The sequence below is a fragment of the Salvia hispanica genome, chromosome 1, assembly GCF_023119035.1.
Source record: "Salvia hispanica cultivar TCC Black 2014 chromosome 1, UniMelb_Shisp_WGS_1.0, whole genome shotgun sequence".
NCBI lineage: Eukaryota > Viridiplantae > Streptophyta > Magnoliopsida > Lamiales > Lamiaceae > Salvia > Salvia hispanica.
The window spans coordinates 44,163,147-44,182,548 of record NC_062965.1 but is presented as its reverse complement, the minus strand read 5'-3'; the positions used below and the strand labels follow the sequence as shown (position 1 = coordinate 44,182,548).

At 34.5% G+C, this 19,402-nt stretch overlaps 2 protein-coding genes across 3 annotated transcripts; one reads left to right on the top strand and one right to left on the bottom strand.

Annotated features, from left to right (window-relative positions):
- The first annotated feature begins 2,597 nt into the window (after positions 1-2,597).
- LOC125223317 (protein NETWORKED 1D-like) lies at positions 2,598-9,652 on the top strand. Of its 2 annotated transcripts, none has more exons than XM_048126414.1 (6): positions 2,598-2,750; positions 3,073-3,143; positions 3,242-3,510; positions 4,080-4,360; positions 4,441-7,860; positions 8,400-9,652. In XM_048126414.1, the coding sequence occupies exons 3-6, from the start codon at positions 3,408-3,410 to the stop codon at positions 9,516-9,518; spliced, it is 4,923 nt and encodes a 1,640-aa protein (XP_047982371.1). In that variant the 5' UTR covers positions 2,598-2,750; positions 3,073-3,143; positions 3,242-3,407; the 3' UTR covers positions 9,519-9,652. The 2 variants fall into 2 exon arrangements, with proteins under 2 accessions (XP_047982371.1, XP_047982363.1); XM_048126406.1 differs by having other exon boundaries at positions 3,236-3,510.
- Positions 9,653-10,213: 561 nt separating this feature from the next.
- On the bottom strand, positions 10,214-14,950 carry LOC125202672 (sulfate transporter 3.1-like). The gene is made up of 12 exons (XM_048101122.1): positions 14,565-14,950; positions 14,265-14,472; positions 13,895-14,066; positions 13,023-13,088; positions 12,452-12,565; positions 12,252-12,368; positions 11,599-11,725; positions 11,224-11,510; positions 10,945-11,135; positions 10,739-10,824; positions 10,585-10,661; positions 10,214-10,490 (listed from the first exon to the last, which is right to left on the bottom strand). Exons 1-12 carry the CDS (start codon positions 14,887-14,889, stop codon positions 10,317-10,319), a joined length of 1,944 nt encoding a protein of 647 aa, XP_047957079.1. The 5' UTR covers positions 14,890-14,950; the 3' UTR covers positions 10,214-10,316.
- Between the last annotated feature and the right edge of the window lie 4,452 nt (positions 14,951-19,402).

Sequence of the window (19,402 nt, the reverse complement as noted above, 5' to 3'; positions counted from 1 at the left end):
TTTTCTCTTTTTAATAGGGGAAGAACATTAGATTTTTACATTAGGATCATAACCACAAGATTTGCAGAAAATTAAAAATACTTCAATAGTAGAATTTGTAGTCTTTTTAGGACAATTAGATATATCAATGAAATTTGAAGTTCAATCTAGAACCCACTCAACTACAAGTACCAACTGTATATGTATGCATTTTTCACGAAAAATATATTGATTTTACAAAAGTATTGAAATGTAGAAGTTTGTTAAATTTTAAATATTGGTGGCATTGTATAATATTACTCTCTTCCACGAAAAATAAATTGATTTTACACTTTTAGATCATCTACCGAAATTAGACCTATTTTAAAAATAAAAAGTCTTAAGTACTACTCCCTCTGTTCCATAGTAGTGGAGTAGCACGTAGATTAAGAAAAATGTGAGTAATAGATAAAAAGATAATTAAGTAGGAAAGGAGAAAAGGTAGAGACAATAAAATAAGAGAAAGGAAAAAGTGGGTGAAAAGAAATATGTTGAGTTTTACTAAAAAGAAAATGACTTTATTATTCTGGTATATACCAAAATGACCTCACTATTACAGAACGGAGGGAATACTAATAACATAGATCTCATAATCACTAATACTATTTCCGCCATTTTATCCCTCGGTTTGTTACGTAACAATTGCGTGTTAGAACTCATATGATCTATAATTTTGTTTATTTTTTAAAGGAGGTAATATTTATTGGTTGCTATATCTAAGTTTTGATGAACAACATTTCTCCATAAAGCACTCATTGCTATAATTAATTAAATAAAGTTTCACTAGTAATGATAGTATTAAAAAGAACACTTATGGACTCACATGGCAATAGTACTTCAGCCTATTATTTAGCCTCCCACATTCGCTATTTATAAAAAAATTAATGATTCACTCCGATTAAGTTGACAGTTGGTACTTGTATACCAGTTGAGGAAATTAAATGTTAAAAGTTATAAATAGAAAGAATGTTCGGTTGGGAAAACTAAATTTCATAATTAAATATGTATCATGTTTGGTTTATAGGATTAATCCCTTCAACTTAATCTTAGATGGATAGTCTCATGATAATTAGTCATAGTCTACCCTTCAATTAAAATAATCACACAACTTAATCCTAGATGAATAGTCTCATGATTATTAGTCATGACAACTAAACGCCAGCTTAGTGAATTAGCAATCATAAACAAATGAATAATGTGACAAAAATAGTAAAGCTTTGACCAAAGATGTTGGTTAAAGTATCTTTATAGTCCTTATTACCCAATAAAATAGAATTAACTAGTGGTCGCAACCATAGATACGTATAATTAAATTTAGTTGATTTATTTCGAAATGTACACAGGGAAAGTTCAAATATAAAAAACACTAACCACTTATTCAAATATTTAATAAAAAAAACCATCATACGACTCCTTAACTATATAATAATACTCCACGTATTCAAGGAATGAAAGGGCAGTAGTTTTGGTGTCCCTTCCATTTCAGAGTTCGGGCCTCAAATTCGCCTCAAACTCTCACAATCACCGCCCAATTATTAGATTGAGGTCAAACCTTATGATAATTGTGTCATTTCCAAGTTTACTAGTTCCGGATTGAGTTTGAATAACTCATAAAAATAATATTATTATTTTAATTTTTAGTTCATTTTTTAAAAGTTATACGTTAATTTTAGTTTTTATTAGATTCTTGTAAATCAAGTTTACAAAACAAATTTAATATTGTAATATCATGTTCTATTCGTGTAATCAATTTATGTGGTTATTTTATTGTTCCTATATCGTGTCAATCCAAATATATCAGGTTCTTAACAATTGCATGTCGTGTTCAGATTTAAATATAATAAATAAGGTTTGGTTTGTATCCAGCCTTTCAGTTGATAACTTTTCAATCAAGTCAAGTTTAGATTTAGTTGTATCATATTATCATGTTAACCTTATAATAATCCAAATCATAATATGTGTATTCTATATTCTTTGTAAGATGATATCTAAAATAATCATGAAATCCACTAAATATTATGAAAACAAATACCCCAAGCCATTCCATCATAAACATATAGATATACGGTCCTCCGTTTCAGAATAATATAGTCATTTTCCTATTTTGGGTGTTCTGAGCAGTAAAGTCATTTCTTTCTTTTTTTAAAGTAAAAGTAACACATTTTTTCAGTTTTACTTTTTTCCTCTTTCTGTTATTGTATTATTTCTATTTTTTTTTCTTTTTACTTTATTATTTTTTTGTATAATATATTACATATTTTTTTTTATTAATTTTCATAAAAAAAAAATATGTCTTTACTATTATAAAAACGGAGGGAGTATTAATTGTCAATGAAGTACTACAGTAGAGAAAATTGCATTTGGTCAACACTCGTGTGATGTCAGTGTTCTCTGAGTAAATCGCATAGCAGAATCTTAGAAATCCGCAAACAATAAAGACGAGGTACGATCCCAAGGCCAACATCGTCATTTCAAACCACCAATTAATTATAGCCTTGATTGTGGATTTAATTTAATTTAGGAGCGGGAGAGAATTATTATTTGAGCATTATTAAAGTTGCTTTAATTTCGTCCCGTTACAATATGATCAGCAATTCACAACGCAGCATATACATACACACCAAACATACGTATCAACAAACTGAAAAGCAGCTCTACTGTTTCTCTTCTTTTCTCTTTATCACACCCACCTACTCATTTCTTCTTCCAATTCTTTCGATTTCCCTCACGCAGTAAGTTTTTTGGTTGACTTAGTTTCATCAATTTTAATTATTCACTGCTGTTTTGAAGAATTTCATTTTGTGATCACGTAAACGGAGTCGCTTCGATGATCTCGCTTTTTTTTCGAGAATTTTCCTTGATCATACTCAGATCCTGTTTTTAACGGATTTTGATTTTGTTTTTTTTTTAAAACTCTGTGTTGGAACCTCACTGTTTGTGTTTATTCTGTTGAATTTAACAAATTAGGTATTGTTTGAAATGTTTCTGGTATAGTTTACTATTGTCACTGATTTTGTTGTTTTTTGTCTAATTCATGTTGTGAAATTTGTGAAGATGCTTGGTGATGAACTTCTCTGTTGAAGGAAGCCACTGATTTATTCGAATTATTGGAGGGTTAAATCTCTGTAAGTTGCTTTTTCTCCCCAAATTTGTTCTTCTTTTTAGTTGTTAACTACTGTACTTCATCTCATACTTTAAATCCTTTGTCTTTGCGTAGTTGCAGTGCAAGAGAAGCCGCACTCAATTCTGACTATTTACTCTTGAATTGAGTGATCACAGAATTTTTGTTGAGTTTATTCCACAACGAATCTAGTTTATCCGCGCCTTAGTGTTTAATTTAGCGAATATATTACCTATTCGGTGATAAATCTGCAACTAGACATTGAAGGATGGCCAAATTGTCGCATTCGGATTCGAGACGAATGTATTCCTGGTGGTGGGATAGTCATATTAGCCCCAAAAATTCAAAATGGCTCCAGGAAAATCTCACAGGTATAGATTTGATATTATTGTATGGAGGTAAATGTGCTGATAGTATGCAGCTCTTCATTGTTGAAATATGTAAATTTTTTGCTTGCATGATTAGCCAATGCTTCTGAATCATGTCAATTTTTTGAAGCATATTACAATGGCTTGACATTAGATGACTTTTATTGCTTGCATTAATTGTCATTCTGTTAAAATCTCGACTTTTGTCTTTCTCCTCAATTCATTAGTCGGACCTTCTGTGCTGTTATATGTTTCCCATATCACACTTTCTAGTGGATTATCAGAGAATCAATTGAATGCCTTAGTTTATCTGGTCAGACTGTTCGAGTTTGACGAGTTGTGTGTGCTAAGTTAGGGTCATTGGAAAGATACCTCTTAAATCTTATCTTTGATAAACTAATGATTCTTTATCTGATCTCTTTTGATGCCCAACAAAATTGAAATCCTCTTAAGCAGATAATTTTGTGATCATATAGCTGTGGAGTTGGTCCCTTTTGGTTGTCTCTAATGCATCACGGTGGAAGGATGCAATGCATGTGCATCTACTGAAAAACCCTTGTGTGCTTTTGTAGATATGGATGTTAAAGTTAAATCAATGATAAAGCTCCTTGAAGTGGATGAGGACTCCTTTGCGCGAAGGGCAGAGATGTACTACAAGAAAAGACCAGAGCTTATGAAAATGGTTGAGGAGTTCTATAGAGCATATCGTGCATTGGCCGAAAGATATGATCACGCCACTGGTGTGATTAGGCATGCTCATCGAACTATGACAGAAGCTCAAGTTCCTATGGTGTTTGCTGATGATTCACCTGCTAGTTCTGTTTCTCGAGCTGATTCTAGAACACCTGACCTGGTAAGTTATTATGCGGAGTTGATTAGCTGTTACTGTATCACTACGATTCTATTTTGTCTGATTCTCGTTTTGTCAAACAGATTGGAGAGTTCACTGATGATTCTGATAATGGGACTAGAAAAAGGACTTCAAAGCCATTCCCTGTTTCATTTGGGCAAGTTGAGCGGGTGAGGAGAGGTCTGAATTTTGATGAGGCGGATGACGTGTTTAGCAATGAGAACAACCATGTTGATGATAAAAGTTCATTAAAATACGACCGACAAAGTGATTCTAAGGAGATAATAGCATTGAAGGAAGCCATTGCCAAACTGGAAGCTGAGAAAGAATCTGGCATTGTTCAGTATCAACAAACTTTGGATAAATTGTCACAGCTTGAGACTGAAATCTCCAGAACCAGAGAGGAGTTCAGTATGCTAAAAGATCATGCAAATAAAGCTGATGCTGAAGTTGCTACATTAAACGAAGCTCTGGTGACATTAGAAGCTGAAAAGGAATCTAAGCTTCAAGACTACCAAAAATGCTTGGACAAGATATCTGACCTACAGATTACTGTATCTACTACTCAAGATGATGCTCAGAAACTTAGTGAAAGAGCTAATAGTGCTGAAGTTCAAGCACAATCGTTGAGAAGTGAACTGGATGTATTAGCTGTCGAGAAGGATGCTGCTCTCAATCAGTACCTGGAATCGCTGGAGATCATATCAAACATGGAAAATAAATTACGACTTGCTGAAGAAAATTCTTCAGGGTTTAAGGAGCGAGCTGAAAAAGCAGAAAGTGAAGTGGAAGGTTTAAGACAAGCAATCTCCAAATTGACCGAGGAAAAGGAAAGTGCAGCTCTGCAGCACCAGCAATGCTTGGCGACAATTTGTAGTCTGGAGCAAAAACTCACATTGGCCGACGAGGAGGCTAAGCGCCTCAATGGGGAGATAGAAAATGGGGTGTCCAAGCTAAAAGGTGCCGAGGAACAATGTCTGATGTTGGAAAGATCAAACCAGTCTCTTCACTCTGAGTTGGAATCTTTGATGTTAAAGATGGGAACTCAATCTCAGGAGCTTACTGAGAAGCAGAAGGAACTAGGAAGACTTTGGGCAGCCGTACAAGAAGAGCGATTGCGCTTTGTGGATGCTGAAACTGCTTTTCAGACTTTACAGCATTTGCATGCGAAAACTCAGGAGGAGCTCCGAGCTATGGCTTCTGAGCTGCAGAATAGGGCTCAACTTTTGAAGGTTTCTGAGACCCAAAATCAGAGTTTGCAAGATGAAGTTCTCAAGGTTAAGCAGGAGAACAAGCATCTTGATGAGCTGAACTCATCTTCCGCATTATCAATACAAGATATGCGGAGTGAGATTTCTAGCTTAACGGAATCAACAGTAAAACTTGAGGAAGAGGTTGAGCTAAGGCTTGACCAGAGAAACGCACTGCAGCAAGAGATTTATTGCCTTAAAGAAGAACTAAATGAACTGAACAAGAAGAACCTTTCAGTTTTGGACCAGGTACATGAAGTAGGCTTAAATCCAGAATCCTTGGGATTGTCAGTGAAGGAATTGCGGGATGAGAATTCCAATCTGAAAGAAACTTGCCAGAGGGAAAGTACTGATAAAGCAGCTCTCCTACTGAAATTGGAAATCCTGGAACAGCTTCTCGAGAAAAACTCGCTCTTGGAGACCTCCCTTTCTGATTTGAATGCTGAACTAGATGCTGTTAGAGGGAAGATAGAAGAACTAGAAAAATCTTGCCAATCTCTAATCCAAGAGAAATCTACTCTAATCGATGAGAAGGAGACTCTCACGACACAGTTGCAGGAAACAAACAAGAATCTGGAAAAACTCTCAGAAAACAACACAGTTCTAGAAAATTCCCTGTCAGATGCACATCATCAGCTTGAAGCTTTAAAGGCTAAATCGAAAATCTTGGAAGATTCATGTCAGTTGCTTGTTAATGAGAAGGCTGATTTGATAAGTGAAAATGACGGTTTGACTACTCAGCTGGAACAGACTCAGAGAAGACTTGTAGATCTTGAGAAACTTCATGGAGTACTGGAAGGAAGATATGAGCATCTAGAAAACAAGAAAAAATCAACTCTTCAAAAAGTTGAAGAGCTGCAAGTGGCATTGGATGTAGAGAAGCGAGAGCATTCGAACAGTATTCAGATGAACAAAGCTCGACTCTATGAGATTCAATCTGAGATGCGTGTTCTGCATGAAGAACACAAACAACGAAAGACAGAACTCGATCATGTGCTTGATAGTGCCATAGCTAGTGAAATTGAGATATTTGTATTGCGCACGACTGCTCAGATGATGAAAGAAACCAATTGCTCCTTGCTTTCAAAGAATCAGAAACTCTTTGAGCAGTCTAGTTTATTCGAAAAGGAGGTCTCACGGCTAGAGCATGACAAACTCAGGAAGCAGTCTGAAATCAGATCATTGTCAGATCATGTTAGTACTCTGAGGTCAGGGACCCGCCAGTTGTTGAAGGTTCTCAGCATTGCTGAGGATTGTGTGTCTTCGGATAATGTGGAACTAGACCAGATTTACATCAACCAGCTATCAAGTACACTCCAAAATTTAAAGAAATCAATTTGTCGCGCTGATGAAGAAAATCTGGAGTGGTCTGTTGCATTCTCAGTCCTTAGCACATGGATTGAGCAACTGGGATTACATTCAAAGAATGTCGAGGTGGAAAAGGACAAACTAGAGCATGAGTTCAAGCTGAAGGCCGAGCAGGTGTTACAGTTACAGAGCGACTCCTTTACACTTCTAGAGATGAATGAACAACTAAAGTCAAAATTGAGAGAAGAAGACCACAATAAGAAAGCTCTGATGATCCAGATTGAGAGTTTGGACTCAAAGCTTAAAGACATGCAAGATACTTGCCAGGACTTACAAAGAGAGAAACTACAGAGTTCTGAGGAGAAAATTTCCTTAAAGGATAGAATCGTGCACTCAGAGGAAAAACGTAATGTTCTGGAAGAGGAAAATTATGTCTTATGTGATAAAGTATTAGCTCTTGAGAACTTATACTTGATTTTCCAAAGCTTTGCTGATGAGAAACTTAGGGTGCTAACAGATCTTGGTGATGATCGCAATAAGCTTAATGTGATGAATAGTGCTCTTATTGGAAAGTTGAGCGTGGCTGAGGGGAGGCTTGAAGAATCAGAACTCAATAATCTTCATCTCAAGGAAAGGCTGCAGAAGACAGAAGATGAGCTCAAGGCTATAGCAACAGTCGAAGATCAGTTGAATATTGAGATTGAAAATGGAAAGGAAGTTTTTGGTCAATTGCAACACACCATGATCTGTCAGGTTCTCTATGAGCAGAAGTTTTATGAGCTCCACGACGCATGCCTTGGCTATATCGATCAAAATGAAGGCCTCAAAAATCAACTGGATGCATTTCGGCCGGAGATTATATCATTGAAGGAATGTATTTCATCCCTGGAGGACCAAACTGATATACACATCAAGTTTCAAATTCCTGAAAATGAGGATTATCAGGTCAGTTTTAACACTAGAAATATTTTGCAACTGCCTGTTCTGATTTTCAGCAACTACTCTAATCTGATAATGCCACCTTTCGGTTAAGTTAGACAACATTTGTGAAATGTTGGTGCGGCCTCACTTAGGACTTTTGAAACTTTTATTTCGTGTGCTAAATAGGCTGGTTTATAATTTGTTTTCTGATTTTTTTCCCTGAGAAGTTTTTTGCTTGCTAGTAGAGGCCTTCAGGTATACTTCTACGGTTCTACCCATACTGACTGGAACCATAATACGGTAGCCCTCCTAGATTTGAGTTCTATAACTAGTCATGGCATATCAAGTCTCAGAATTATGCAATATAAGGTTTGCTTGTGTGACTAAGAATTACAAATGACAGGACTTCTTGATTGTTAACTTTTGCTATAATTTCTGAAGCAAGTTTAACTTTGATAATGGTGATTGTCTATGGAGGTCTATAGAGTAGTACCGCTTTATATCTTTTATTCTATTTTAAACATTTTTAGCTAATTCTCTGTTCTGCTATATGATCTTTTCAGGGTGCTCACAGTACTGATATTTCACCCAAAAGCATTCATAGTGAAGACAAGAAAGTGTTGGCGCCGGTTTCTGACTTGCATGATCTACGAGTTAGGCTTCAAGCGGTTGTGAAGGCAGCAGTCGAGATGAAGGAGCTAATGGTTCACGAGAACACTGATCTGCACGCCAAGCTTGACCAATCATCGAGGCAAATCGAGCTACTGCAATCTGAAAGCGGGAAGCATCGAAGAAACAAGAGACCTACGTCTGAAATCACTATGGAAGACAGTGCACTTTTGACAAAAGATATTGTTCTTGATCAGGTCTCCGATGGTTCATACCGATACAGCAAGAATGAAGCCGCTGACGTGGACAATCAAATCGTCGAGTTATGGGAAACTACAGAACCAGATGGCACCGTGGGGCTCGCCATTGGCAAGTCAAACAAAACCAATCCTCCTTCCACCACCGCGACCTCTGATTTTCATCGTTCTAAATCAACAAGGAGACAGAAAGGCGGTTTTGGGGCCTCGTCTGATGCACTCAATGTGGACTTGAGTGTGGACAAGTTAGAGATCTCAAAAAGATCAACTGATTCCTTACAAGAAGGGAACAAGAGGAAGGTCTTGGAGAGGCTTGACTCCGACGTTCAGAAACTGGCGAATCTCCAGATCACGGTCCAGGACTTGAAGAGGAAACTCGAGGTGACTGAGAAGGGCAAGCGGGGCAAAGCTGTGATCGAATGTGAGTCGTTGAAGAGACAGCTCGACGAAGCTGACATGTCCGTGATGAAGTTGTTTGATCTGAACGGCAGGCTGATGAAGAGCATCAATGACAGGTCGTTCTCGGACTCAAAGTCCTCGTTCGACTTTGAAGGCGAGGAAGGTGCCCGGAGGAGGAGAGTGTCCGAGCAAGCACGTCGAATGTCAGAGAAAATTGGGAGGATACAGTTGGAAGTACAGAAGCTGCAGTTCGTGCTGCTGAAACTAGACGACGAGAAGGACGGAGCGTCGAAGATGTCGGAAACGAAACGGAGAATATTGTTGAAGGATTATCTGTACGGAGGGGGAAGAGGGAGCCAGAGGCGTAAGAAAGGGAATCTCTGTGCTTGCGTTCAGCCATCAGCAGTTAAAGATTGAGAGAGATTGTTGATTAAAATTGCTTCTTCTATTAAGCATTGTAAATTTGGTCACAAATTAGCTCTACTTATGTTTAGTTCATTAGCATAACTTCACGTATTTTATTTTATCAATGCATCGTAGCTTTGTTGTGAGTTTGAAAATTGTCTAAAAAGCGTTATTATTACGATGGCTTAAAATTAATTTTGTTCAGATGCAAAAAGATATTTTGCCATAGAAAGCAATTCGACAGAGAGAAAAATTGCAATATATTTTGTAATTTTCAGTTTTTTTCCCTCAAGTAAATTTTTGTTTTTGCCATTTTACTCTTTCAAATTGACTATATATTGGCCTTTATCCATTTTTCACTTCATAATAATAACATTATATATAGTACTTGGAATTTATTTACTTATGCGGTAGAAAGCACTACCAAACTATTCAGAATATAAACAATAATGCAAAATTTATAATATTACAATCCTAAAAACTTTATATCAAATTTTTAAAAATATAAAAATCATCGACTATAATCATCAAGTTGGAGTATATAGATAGTACAATAGATACTGACTTTACTCCAACATTTGTAGTAACTTATAAGAAAAAAAAATCAAATTTTAGTCAAGTTATTTCACATTTTCACTTTATTATTAGTATGACTTTTGCTTGTAGTTTTTTTTTTTTTTTAAATGAAACGAGACAAACAGTGGAAATATATTAATGAAATTTATGACATCTAAACTTGTTGACTTGTGAAATTGATTAGCCAAGGATCTAATAGATACATATACAGCATGGTTTGGGTATTCAATGCACTCAAACAATATTGGTATATTTTTCAGAATCTTGTGGTTTGCAGTCAAGCATGTAACTACATGCTCTCACAGCCTCCTCCACTGTTAAGAAGATCCATTCCATTCCTAATGTTTCCAGAAATTTCGATTTTTCAAGCTTCTTCATCACTTCTGCAACTGGATTCACCAACACCAACTGTTCCACAAATTTCCCATCATATTAAGTAACCTATTTTCATATAAATAATCCTACTAGAGTATAAATTAATTATTTTATAGAAATTGATTACCTTGAGCCCTCTTCGATCAATAATCTTCTTAATCTCATCCATCATGCTAATCCCACTTGTATCAATGTTTCCCACAGCTGAAAATCATACACATTTTTCAGTTAAGCATAGAATCCTCAAAAATCAATTTTGTTACAAATGTTAGTATACTTACCACTCATGTCGAGCACAACGTGTTGCAATCCTGTATCACCGCAGGACTTGATCCTTTCCTCTTCCTCGTCGATCCATCTTGAAATCCTAAAGAAAAGATGGCAAGAACAACAATCAATTAGATAAATTAAGAAGCATAATGTTCATTTCATACAATTAATTAATCTCAATCTCATGTAACATATTAATTATTTTATTAGTACATACCTCTCTCTCAAATAGTTGGAATTGGCAAAGTAAATGGGAGCATCGATTTCAAGAATGAGAATTCCGGGCACTGTCTGTGCTTTCTGATAATGATGGACGTTTCTGTAAACCTTGGAATCAGGAAGGTTTCCAAGAACTAATGTTCTTGGTCTTGCTATGAATAGCAAAACCCTCAATACCGAAAGTCCAATCTGTCAATATAATTAATTTTTAATCTTAGTATTAATTATTAATCTAAATTTATTGAAATGAGGTGTGGAGGTAGGGTAGGATGGTTACGGCGAGAACGAGTCCAATCTGAATGCTGCCGAAGACGACACCTACATAGGCGGCCATGCAGACGAGGAAGTCAAATTTGTCGACGTGCCACAAATGCATGGCTGCCTCGTAGTCAATGAGCCCTAGCATCGCCGCCATAATGATGGCCGCTAGCACCACCAACGGCGTGTAGTAGAACAACGGCGTCAGGAAAAGTAGTGTTGCCATCACCGCAATCGCCATCACTATGTTCGACACTGCCGTCTTGCATCCCGCGTTGAAGTTCACAGCCGATCGAGAAAACGGCCCTATTTTTCAAACCATTAATAGTGATTTTTCAGTTTAGTGTCTATTTTTATGAGACGAATGAATTCTTATTTTTATTTTTTTTAGTACCTGTGGTAAGGTAGCAAGAGGTGCAAGAACCAACAATGTTCATCATTCCAAAAGCAATCATTTCTTTGTTGCCATCTATGTGGTAATTCTTGAACATGGCAAAGCTTCTCCCCACTGCCATCCCCTCCTATCATCCATAAAATAAATTCATTTATTATTTCATTTCAGGATAAAAAGTGGTAATTCAATTTACATATACCTATATAATATGATGATTAAGAATGAATAATTGAAGATTTGACATAGAGAGATACTAATTGATTAGACTGCCCCAAAAGATAAAACCTCAATTGGAGGGCAGTTGCTCCCCATCAATTATTCATCCTCGTCACAAGCATATTTATATTTTAAATAAATTTATATTGATATAGAAGATCAATAGAAACCATTAGTTTAGAGTGCTACAAATAGTCAAGTTGCTATCTTGACGCACTAGGCCATATATAGGGACCATTTAAAGCCACACTAATGAGTAATGACAAGTGGTCCAAATAAATAATGAGCAAATAAAAACAAACCATGTTTTCTATGTTTGATGACGATAAAAAAAAATATACTTTACTACTTTGTAGTATTATGTGTATAGATAGGATAGCCAATACGACAGTACAAAAATAGACGATAAATACACCAAAAAAGAAATATATACTTACAGCCATTGAAATGATGCCAGTGATGATGCCAGTCTTGATTGCTATAGGCAGATATCTTGAATCAAAGTTGAGATCCATAAATGAAGCTGGATTTATTCCCTTTTTCAAATGTCCTATCTGCATGTAATAACAACCAACATTATTAATTTACCTTTCTTCCTATTTAATTCAAATAATTTTGGACATATTAGAGGGCTCACCACTTGCACTCCGTGCTTTTCGGCATGGGTCAGGTACACAAGAAGGCTTCCCAATATCACTGATGTTAATGGAGCCATTGCTGATATCCAGAATAGATTTGCCCTCTTCTTGCTCTGTAATTTTCATTTATTGTTATAACTATTTTTCCTTTCAAAAATTGTAGGAAAAAGTGGGATCATGTCATGGCTAATTAATTAATTTCTTCTCTTGACATTCTAGCTGCAAAGATTTCTAGAAAAAGTTTAATTATTAAAGCTAATCTTGATCAACTTCTTATGAGTTAGGTTTGAACATGAGGGTTTACTTTAAATTTGTTAATACTAAGCAAACTTTTTGTGAAGGAATTATTGGTAAACTAGCTGTGTGGGCCCTCTTAGGAGAGATTACATGATTCTTCTTTTTGCTAAACAAGTATTGCTTGACTTCGTTGTCGAGTAACCTTCTTTAGTACTAGTAATAGAATAATATTGATTTTAATCCTTTATACAGAAATAAAGAGTGGCATGATAAAATTATATACTGCTTAAAATGGAAGAGAAAGTAAGTCTAAAAGTTGAGAGATGAACTTACAAAATATCTCGAAATTAGGAGGTAGAATAGGAAGACAAATCCCAATAAAGCACTTTCCCATCTCCACTGCAAATTACCATAGTTATAATGAGAAACAAACTTATTGTAAATACATAATTAATTATTGCTATGAACGTATTGATAAAATGAAACGATTCACGAATACCACGAATGATAGGACACAACTAAATCATTAATACTATAGGTGGCCACGTTTTAGTTTTATGATAAATAAAATAAGTGATATTGGTTTTTCTAGAAACAAAAGTCATTTTCAACACAAATTGATAAATATGGGGCAGTGATCAGAGATAAAGTTGAGATAAACAGATGCATCCAAGTTGATTTTTAAGAATAGTTAATTAAGCAAATCAATGTAATTCTCTTCTATCGGACAAGAATATATCTAAGATTAGCTCGAATATCTATTTTTAATCAGTTATTAATCTCGATTAAGGAATTATGTATGTGCGTGTAGACAGAATATATTCACTCCACCCGTTAATAAGAAACTTTTAATACTCAGTAGTCTTTGATGCTCGTGTAATAAGAATATGTCAAGTTAATGTAATCTTTTTAACATTTTAACCATCACGATTAAGAAGCTAAACTCTGTCATGCGCATACAATTGATGGGCAATATCAAAATTAAGAAACACCTAATTGTTTAATTAATTAGTAATCCCCTTTGGAAAAATTGAAATTTATCTACCAACCCAATAAACAAAGCCAAAAAGAAAAGGAGAAATTGAGCACACAAATAGTAGCAACAAATTGATTTCTCAACAACAAATTCCATTCACACAAGAAATAATGAAATATTGACATGCACATGCTAACATAATTGAGGAGAGAGATAGTAAAAAAAATACCTGGTGAGTTTGAGTGAAAATAGAGTGCAAGACATCGATGACGTCAGTTTTATGAGTAAAATGTTCAAGCCCTAAAACGCCTTTCAGTTGTTGCAGAATCACAACCGTCGCCGCTCCGGCCATGAACCCTACTATCGTTGCATGCGACAGAAAATCCACTATGAATCCCAGCCTGTCACAATTTTATGTTGCAATATATTAATTTTATCACGTACATAAATAAATTACTACTAAAAAATTACTTATGTATTACTCCTATGTATTATGATAATATATGAAAATAGTGACCTGAAAATGTATCACTTAGAATGAGACCGAATAAATTACTACATACTATGCAATTATTATGATAATATATGAAAATAATGACCTGAAAATGCCCATTGCCGTTTCAAAGAGGCCAGCGAAGAAAGCCGCGGTGAAGGCAAGATGGACATAAAGCTGCGGATCTTGTTGCGCGTCCACGGCATCCCCAAGCATGGACGCCGTGAGCAGTGATGCCACGGCCACCGTGCCAACGGCCAAGTCCCGCGAGCTCCCCATTACCGCGTAAATCAACGGTGGAACAAAGCTCGAATCTACACATATCATTATATATATTTATGTCACGCATTTAACATCAAGAAATAAAAATAATAAATGGATGTATATTAAAAATAAACAAACTTACAAAGGCCAAGAATGGGTGGCAAATTGGCGAGCTTGGCATAGCTGATTCCCTGAGGAATGGCCAAGCTGGCAATGGTGATTCCGGCGATGAGGTCGGCCTTGAAGAACTCGAGGGTGTAGTGGCGGCCCCACTCGATGATCGGGAACACGTATTGCAGGCCGAGGATGAGTCTCCGACGTGGTGGCTGGTTCTTGAACTGGCGGAGGGGGTCGTCGGGGAAGAATGTCTCCTTCAGTGTGTTCTTTAGGGACTCCGAGAACGGCTGCGGAGGCGGGATCTCCACGCGGTGGCCGGCGTACGGGTCCACGTGGTCGGCGGTTCCCATGTAACTAGTTTTTGGTTTACTAAGTTTGTGTGTTTTGGGTTAGGAGAAATGTTGTGTAAGCTTATAATGTTGGTGTAGAGTGTGAGGAATGGTAGGGGAGTTTATATAGTGGTGGAGAGGGCATCAAATTTGAGTGCTTTGTGGGGTCACACACCCACACACACAATAAACATTGATGATATTAAAATGTTTTGAAAAAAAAATGTTTGTCAAAGAGTGATTGTTTTTTTAATTTAATTTAATTAACTACTCTTTTTAATTGCTTAGTTTCCTCTTTTGCAAGAATAGGAAACTTCTTGGAGTATCAATATCCACTCACTGACTATCGTAAGCATGTTTTTAGCTTCCTTTTACAAATCCCACATTTTCATTGTACAGACAACCACCACTATAAAATAGATGAACACAAAGAATTATTTAACCAGTTTAATACGATGTGTATCTACGTTTATAGACTATGCTAAGCTAGATATTTCACTATATAATTTTCAGGATAATATTACAATAATAAGGAAGCACCGCTATTTATAGGCACAATAGAGAGCCAACCAAAATTCTAATCTCACGAGGAAAAACAAGTAGTATATATTTACTATATACATGACCGAGGCACTCCCATAAGTAATCTTGTTCTTGGAATTTACTATCTCGTGTTTTTACTTGATAGTGATAAAAAGATGTATTTATTGTATTTAAGGTGTATATAATTCCTATATAATAGATGACTCAAACTCACATCTAATTGTTTTGTACAGATTTTTTATCTCAACTAAAATTATGTTGAGAATAATATCTTCTATTTCATGTTTTAAGTGTAACATCATCTCACATACTATTATTTTAATAATTATAATTTTGAAGTAAAGTTAATTCTAAATTTATCATACTTACTTAATTTTCTTCTGTTGTAAGATGATAGAATGAGATTCTGAGCACTTTGTACTTCAATCTTTTAGTACTAATAACTAATTAAAAATTAACACTGAAAGTTAAGGCCAGATAGTTATTATGGATCTTAATTAGATATAATCAATCTTAGTTAATAATAGTAAGTAAAGTCAAAACCAAAACACGAGAAGTATACCATGTGCTAATTTTTTATTTTTATTTTATATATAAATATATAATTATTGAGCTACAAGAATAATTTATGTCCTCGCATTCTTTATGTGTTATATCCATACTTATCACATTTATACAATAAAAATAAGTTTACAAACTAATCAAAGGATATAAATTAGGTCAACAAAAGCCCCAACAAAACTTCTCTTTCTTTATAAGGTATATCCCTATACATGCAATAACAAAATTTTCCAGTGGGTATGAGTTGGCCAAATGGTAGAGAGGTTAATGCTGAAGTCAAAGGTCTCAGGTCCGAATCCTTTGTGACGCGGCCTTTAAATTAAAATTCATTTCTGTAAAATAAATCCACTCTTTAATTCTCATGATATGAATTTAATTCATAATAACCAAGTTTCAATAGGCTATAAATCTATGAATCATGAATTCTCAATCGAATATATATAAATTTCAATGTATGTTTGAGTTAAAAAATTGAATCTCTACGCATTCGACCTAGACTCCGAATTTATTGATCAACAGTATAATCCCTATACCTTTTGTAAGAAACTGATTTATTTATCAAATTTATGTACACGGCCATTTCAAATTTGAACAAATTATGATCAATCAATATTATACAAAATTCTCCACTAATTCCTCATAATAATTTTTTTTATTTTTTTTATTCCTATTATCTTTTCTTGAGAAAACACAACTTTATACTCCCTCCGTTCCATAGTAATGGAGGCGTTTCTTTTCGGCACGGAAATTAAGAAAAATTGTGTTAGGTGAGTTAAGTAAAGGGAGAATAAAATGAAAAATGAAAAAAGTAGAGAGATGAAGAGAAAAAAAAAATAAAAGAGAATAAAGTAAGTGTGAAAAAATGTGTTGACTTTTATTAAAAAAGAAAATAACTCTATTACCATGGGGCGTACTAAAAATGACAAAAATAATTCTATTCAAGTATCTTGCAAAAAGGTACCGGTAACTCTGGTATGATTTGAATCTTCTAGGTTGGTATCATTGCTTCTAAAATGGCTGCCTACCAACGTGGTCGACTCTTATTGGATGCAAATTACAACAACCAATGAGCTTGCAACACTTGTCACATGAACCTACAGCCAAAACGATTTCGATTAATTAAAGGGTGGCATCAGGCATGGCATCTGATAAAATGGCATGCTGATCGAATTAAAAAACCGGAAATGATTAATGATTATTGAATAATTAATTCAATTTAAAGTTATAGTTTTTGGTGGTAATGAAATCATGCCAATTTAGGGGGTTGCTCCGAACCTAACGGTAGGCTTCGAATCAGATATTTTATACATATACGTTACAAAACCAGATTTAATTAAATTTGAAGTTGACGATGCTCTGACAACCAATCAAATGTTTACATATGTGGCGATTTTGTCACACACAATAGAGTCAGTCAAACTCATAATTCGATATTAAATCTAATTGAACAGTTTATTATGGGTTCAGTTTGTTACTAGAGTTTGATTCGAATTTTAATTCGTGCCTAGATTTTGAAATGTGTTTGGCTCAAAGAAAACCCCTAATTTCATTGCATCTATAAGTGCATTAATTCTAGTAATTAATGTTTTGACTTATATACTCTATTTCATTTGATAGTAACTTGAAAACGACGAACGCATTATTACTACACAAGGAGTTTTTAACCCCTGCCACCGACTTTTAAATTTATTTCTAAATGGTTATCAATTGTCGTAATTTTTGTGTTGAACTTATGTTGGAAATCTTTAGTTAGAAGTCACGCTCAGGTAACTAAGTATCCCTGAACTAATTTGGTATTCGCTTTCTAAGATAAAATAATACTAACATGCAATCTGAGATTGAGTTATGAGATTATTTTAGTCATAGGGATCAGCTATGACTAATTATCCCATGATTATCTATCTAGGATTGAGTTGTGGGGTTGAATCTCATGAACCAAATACACTACAAATTTAATCCTGGATACAATCTTGCAAACCAAGCACCCCCTAAAAGTACATATGCTATTAATTAATCCTAAATAGAATGATGATATAAGGTATAAATTTATCTTTTATATTAAAGCTCAAAATTTTACTCTATCCAAGGAAAATGTGTTGTCCGAATTTTTATAGGACCTATTTATTTTATAGAATTATTTGATTATTGTTTTGGGTGGCACGTAGTTAGGTTGCTGGTGTGTGTGATTATAAATTTTCAACTTTATCAACTTATATATGCATGACAGGAGAGTGTTATATTGCTAACTCAATACCTAATTGCTAACTACAATTAAATAATAGCCATTAGATATTCAAATTAAGGGTCTAGATCATCAACCACGAAATGTCAATACGATCAACAAAAAACGTCAATAAAGGCATATGATTAATTCCATAAAATATCAATAGGGATATTAATGTCAATTAACTATATGTTTAGTTATAACTAACTTTTAAAAGAAATCCCAAAACGTTAAATTCATATAACATATATCAAATTAAAGATAATTTTATAAGGATTCCAACGATATCATACATGCATATGTTCAGACGTCAAAATTTGAAAAAAAATTCGATTTTTTTCAATTTTTTCGTAAAGTTAGAAATGTCAACGTATTATATAAAATATGTCAATATAATACATGTATAATGTCAATATAAGCAATGGGTTAACATTCTTAAAGCATTGTGTTGATATTCTCAAAGCATTGTGTTGATATTTCCGAAACACTATATTGACATTTTCATCTAAAATCCTAATTTGACGGTTTTTTTATCTTTTTTTATTTTATTAATAAAAATGAAAATTACACGTGGCAAATTGTAGACCACACGTTTTCTAAAATCCTATGGCCTTAAATTAATTATAGTTAGCAATTAAGTGATAAGTTAGCAATTGATCACTCCCCTAAATAGACAATAGTATCCCCAATCCACATATAAATAGACAATAGTTATGAAGGATGTTTAAGTACGAAATTATCTATAATAATTATTTTCGAAAAATGAAAAAAAATGTGTATGGTCGTGCAAATTGTGGATTGGATGCAGCTAGGTAAAGTAAGAAGCACTTAATGTGGATCCCCTGCTTCCAAGTCTCAATGTATGGGAAAATACACTTTCACTTCTTTTTATTGGATTAATAATTATGACGAAATTTGTTTTTTTTTTAATCTGTAAAATTAGACTTTGGACTGGATCGACATCATTTTCTTAGCTAGGTATACACTTATTACTAAAATAAATACGTACACTTATAATTCCAATATATTTAACTAATTAAAGTACCAAAAAATATTATGTTCAAATTCAACCTAATTAGAATTTATATTTATCTAATGTTACGTACACGGTTATTAACAAATTTGTCTTACATATGAATGTTACAAATCTTGATTATTGCACGACCTCAAACTTTTTAACTATCCAAAATTTGAGTTGTGAGTGAT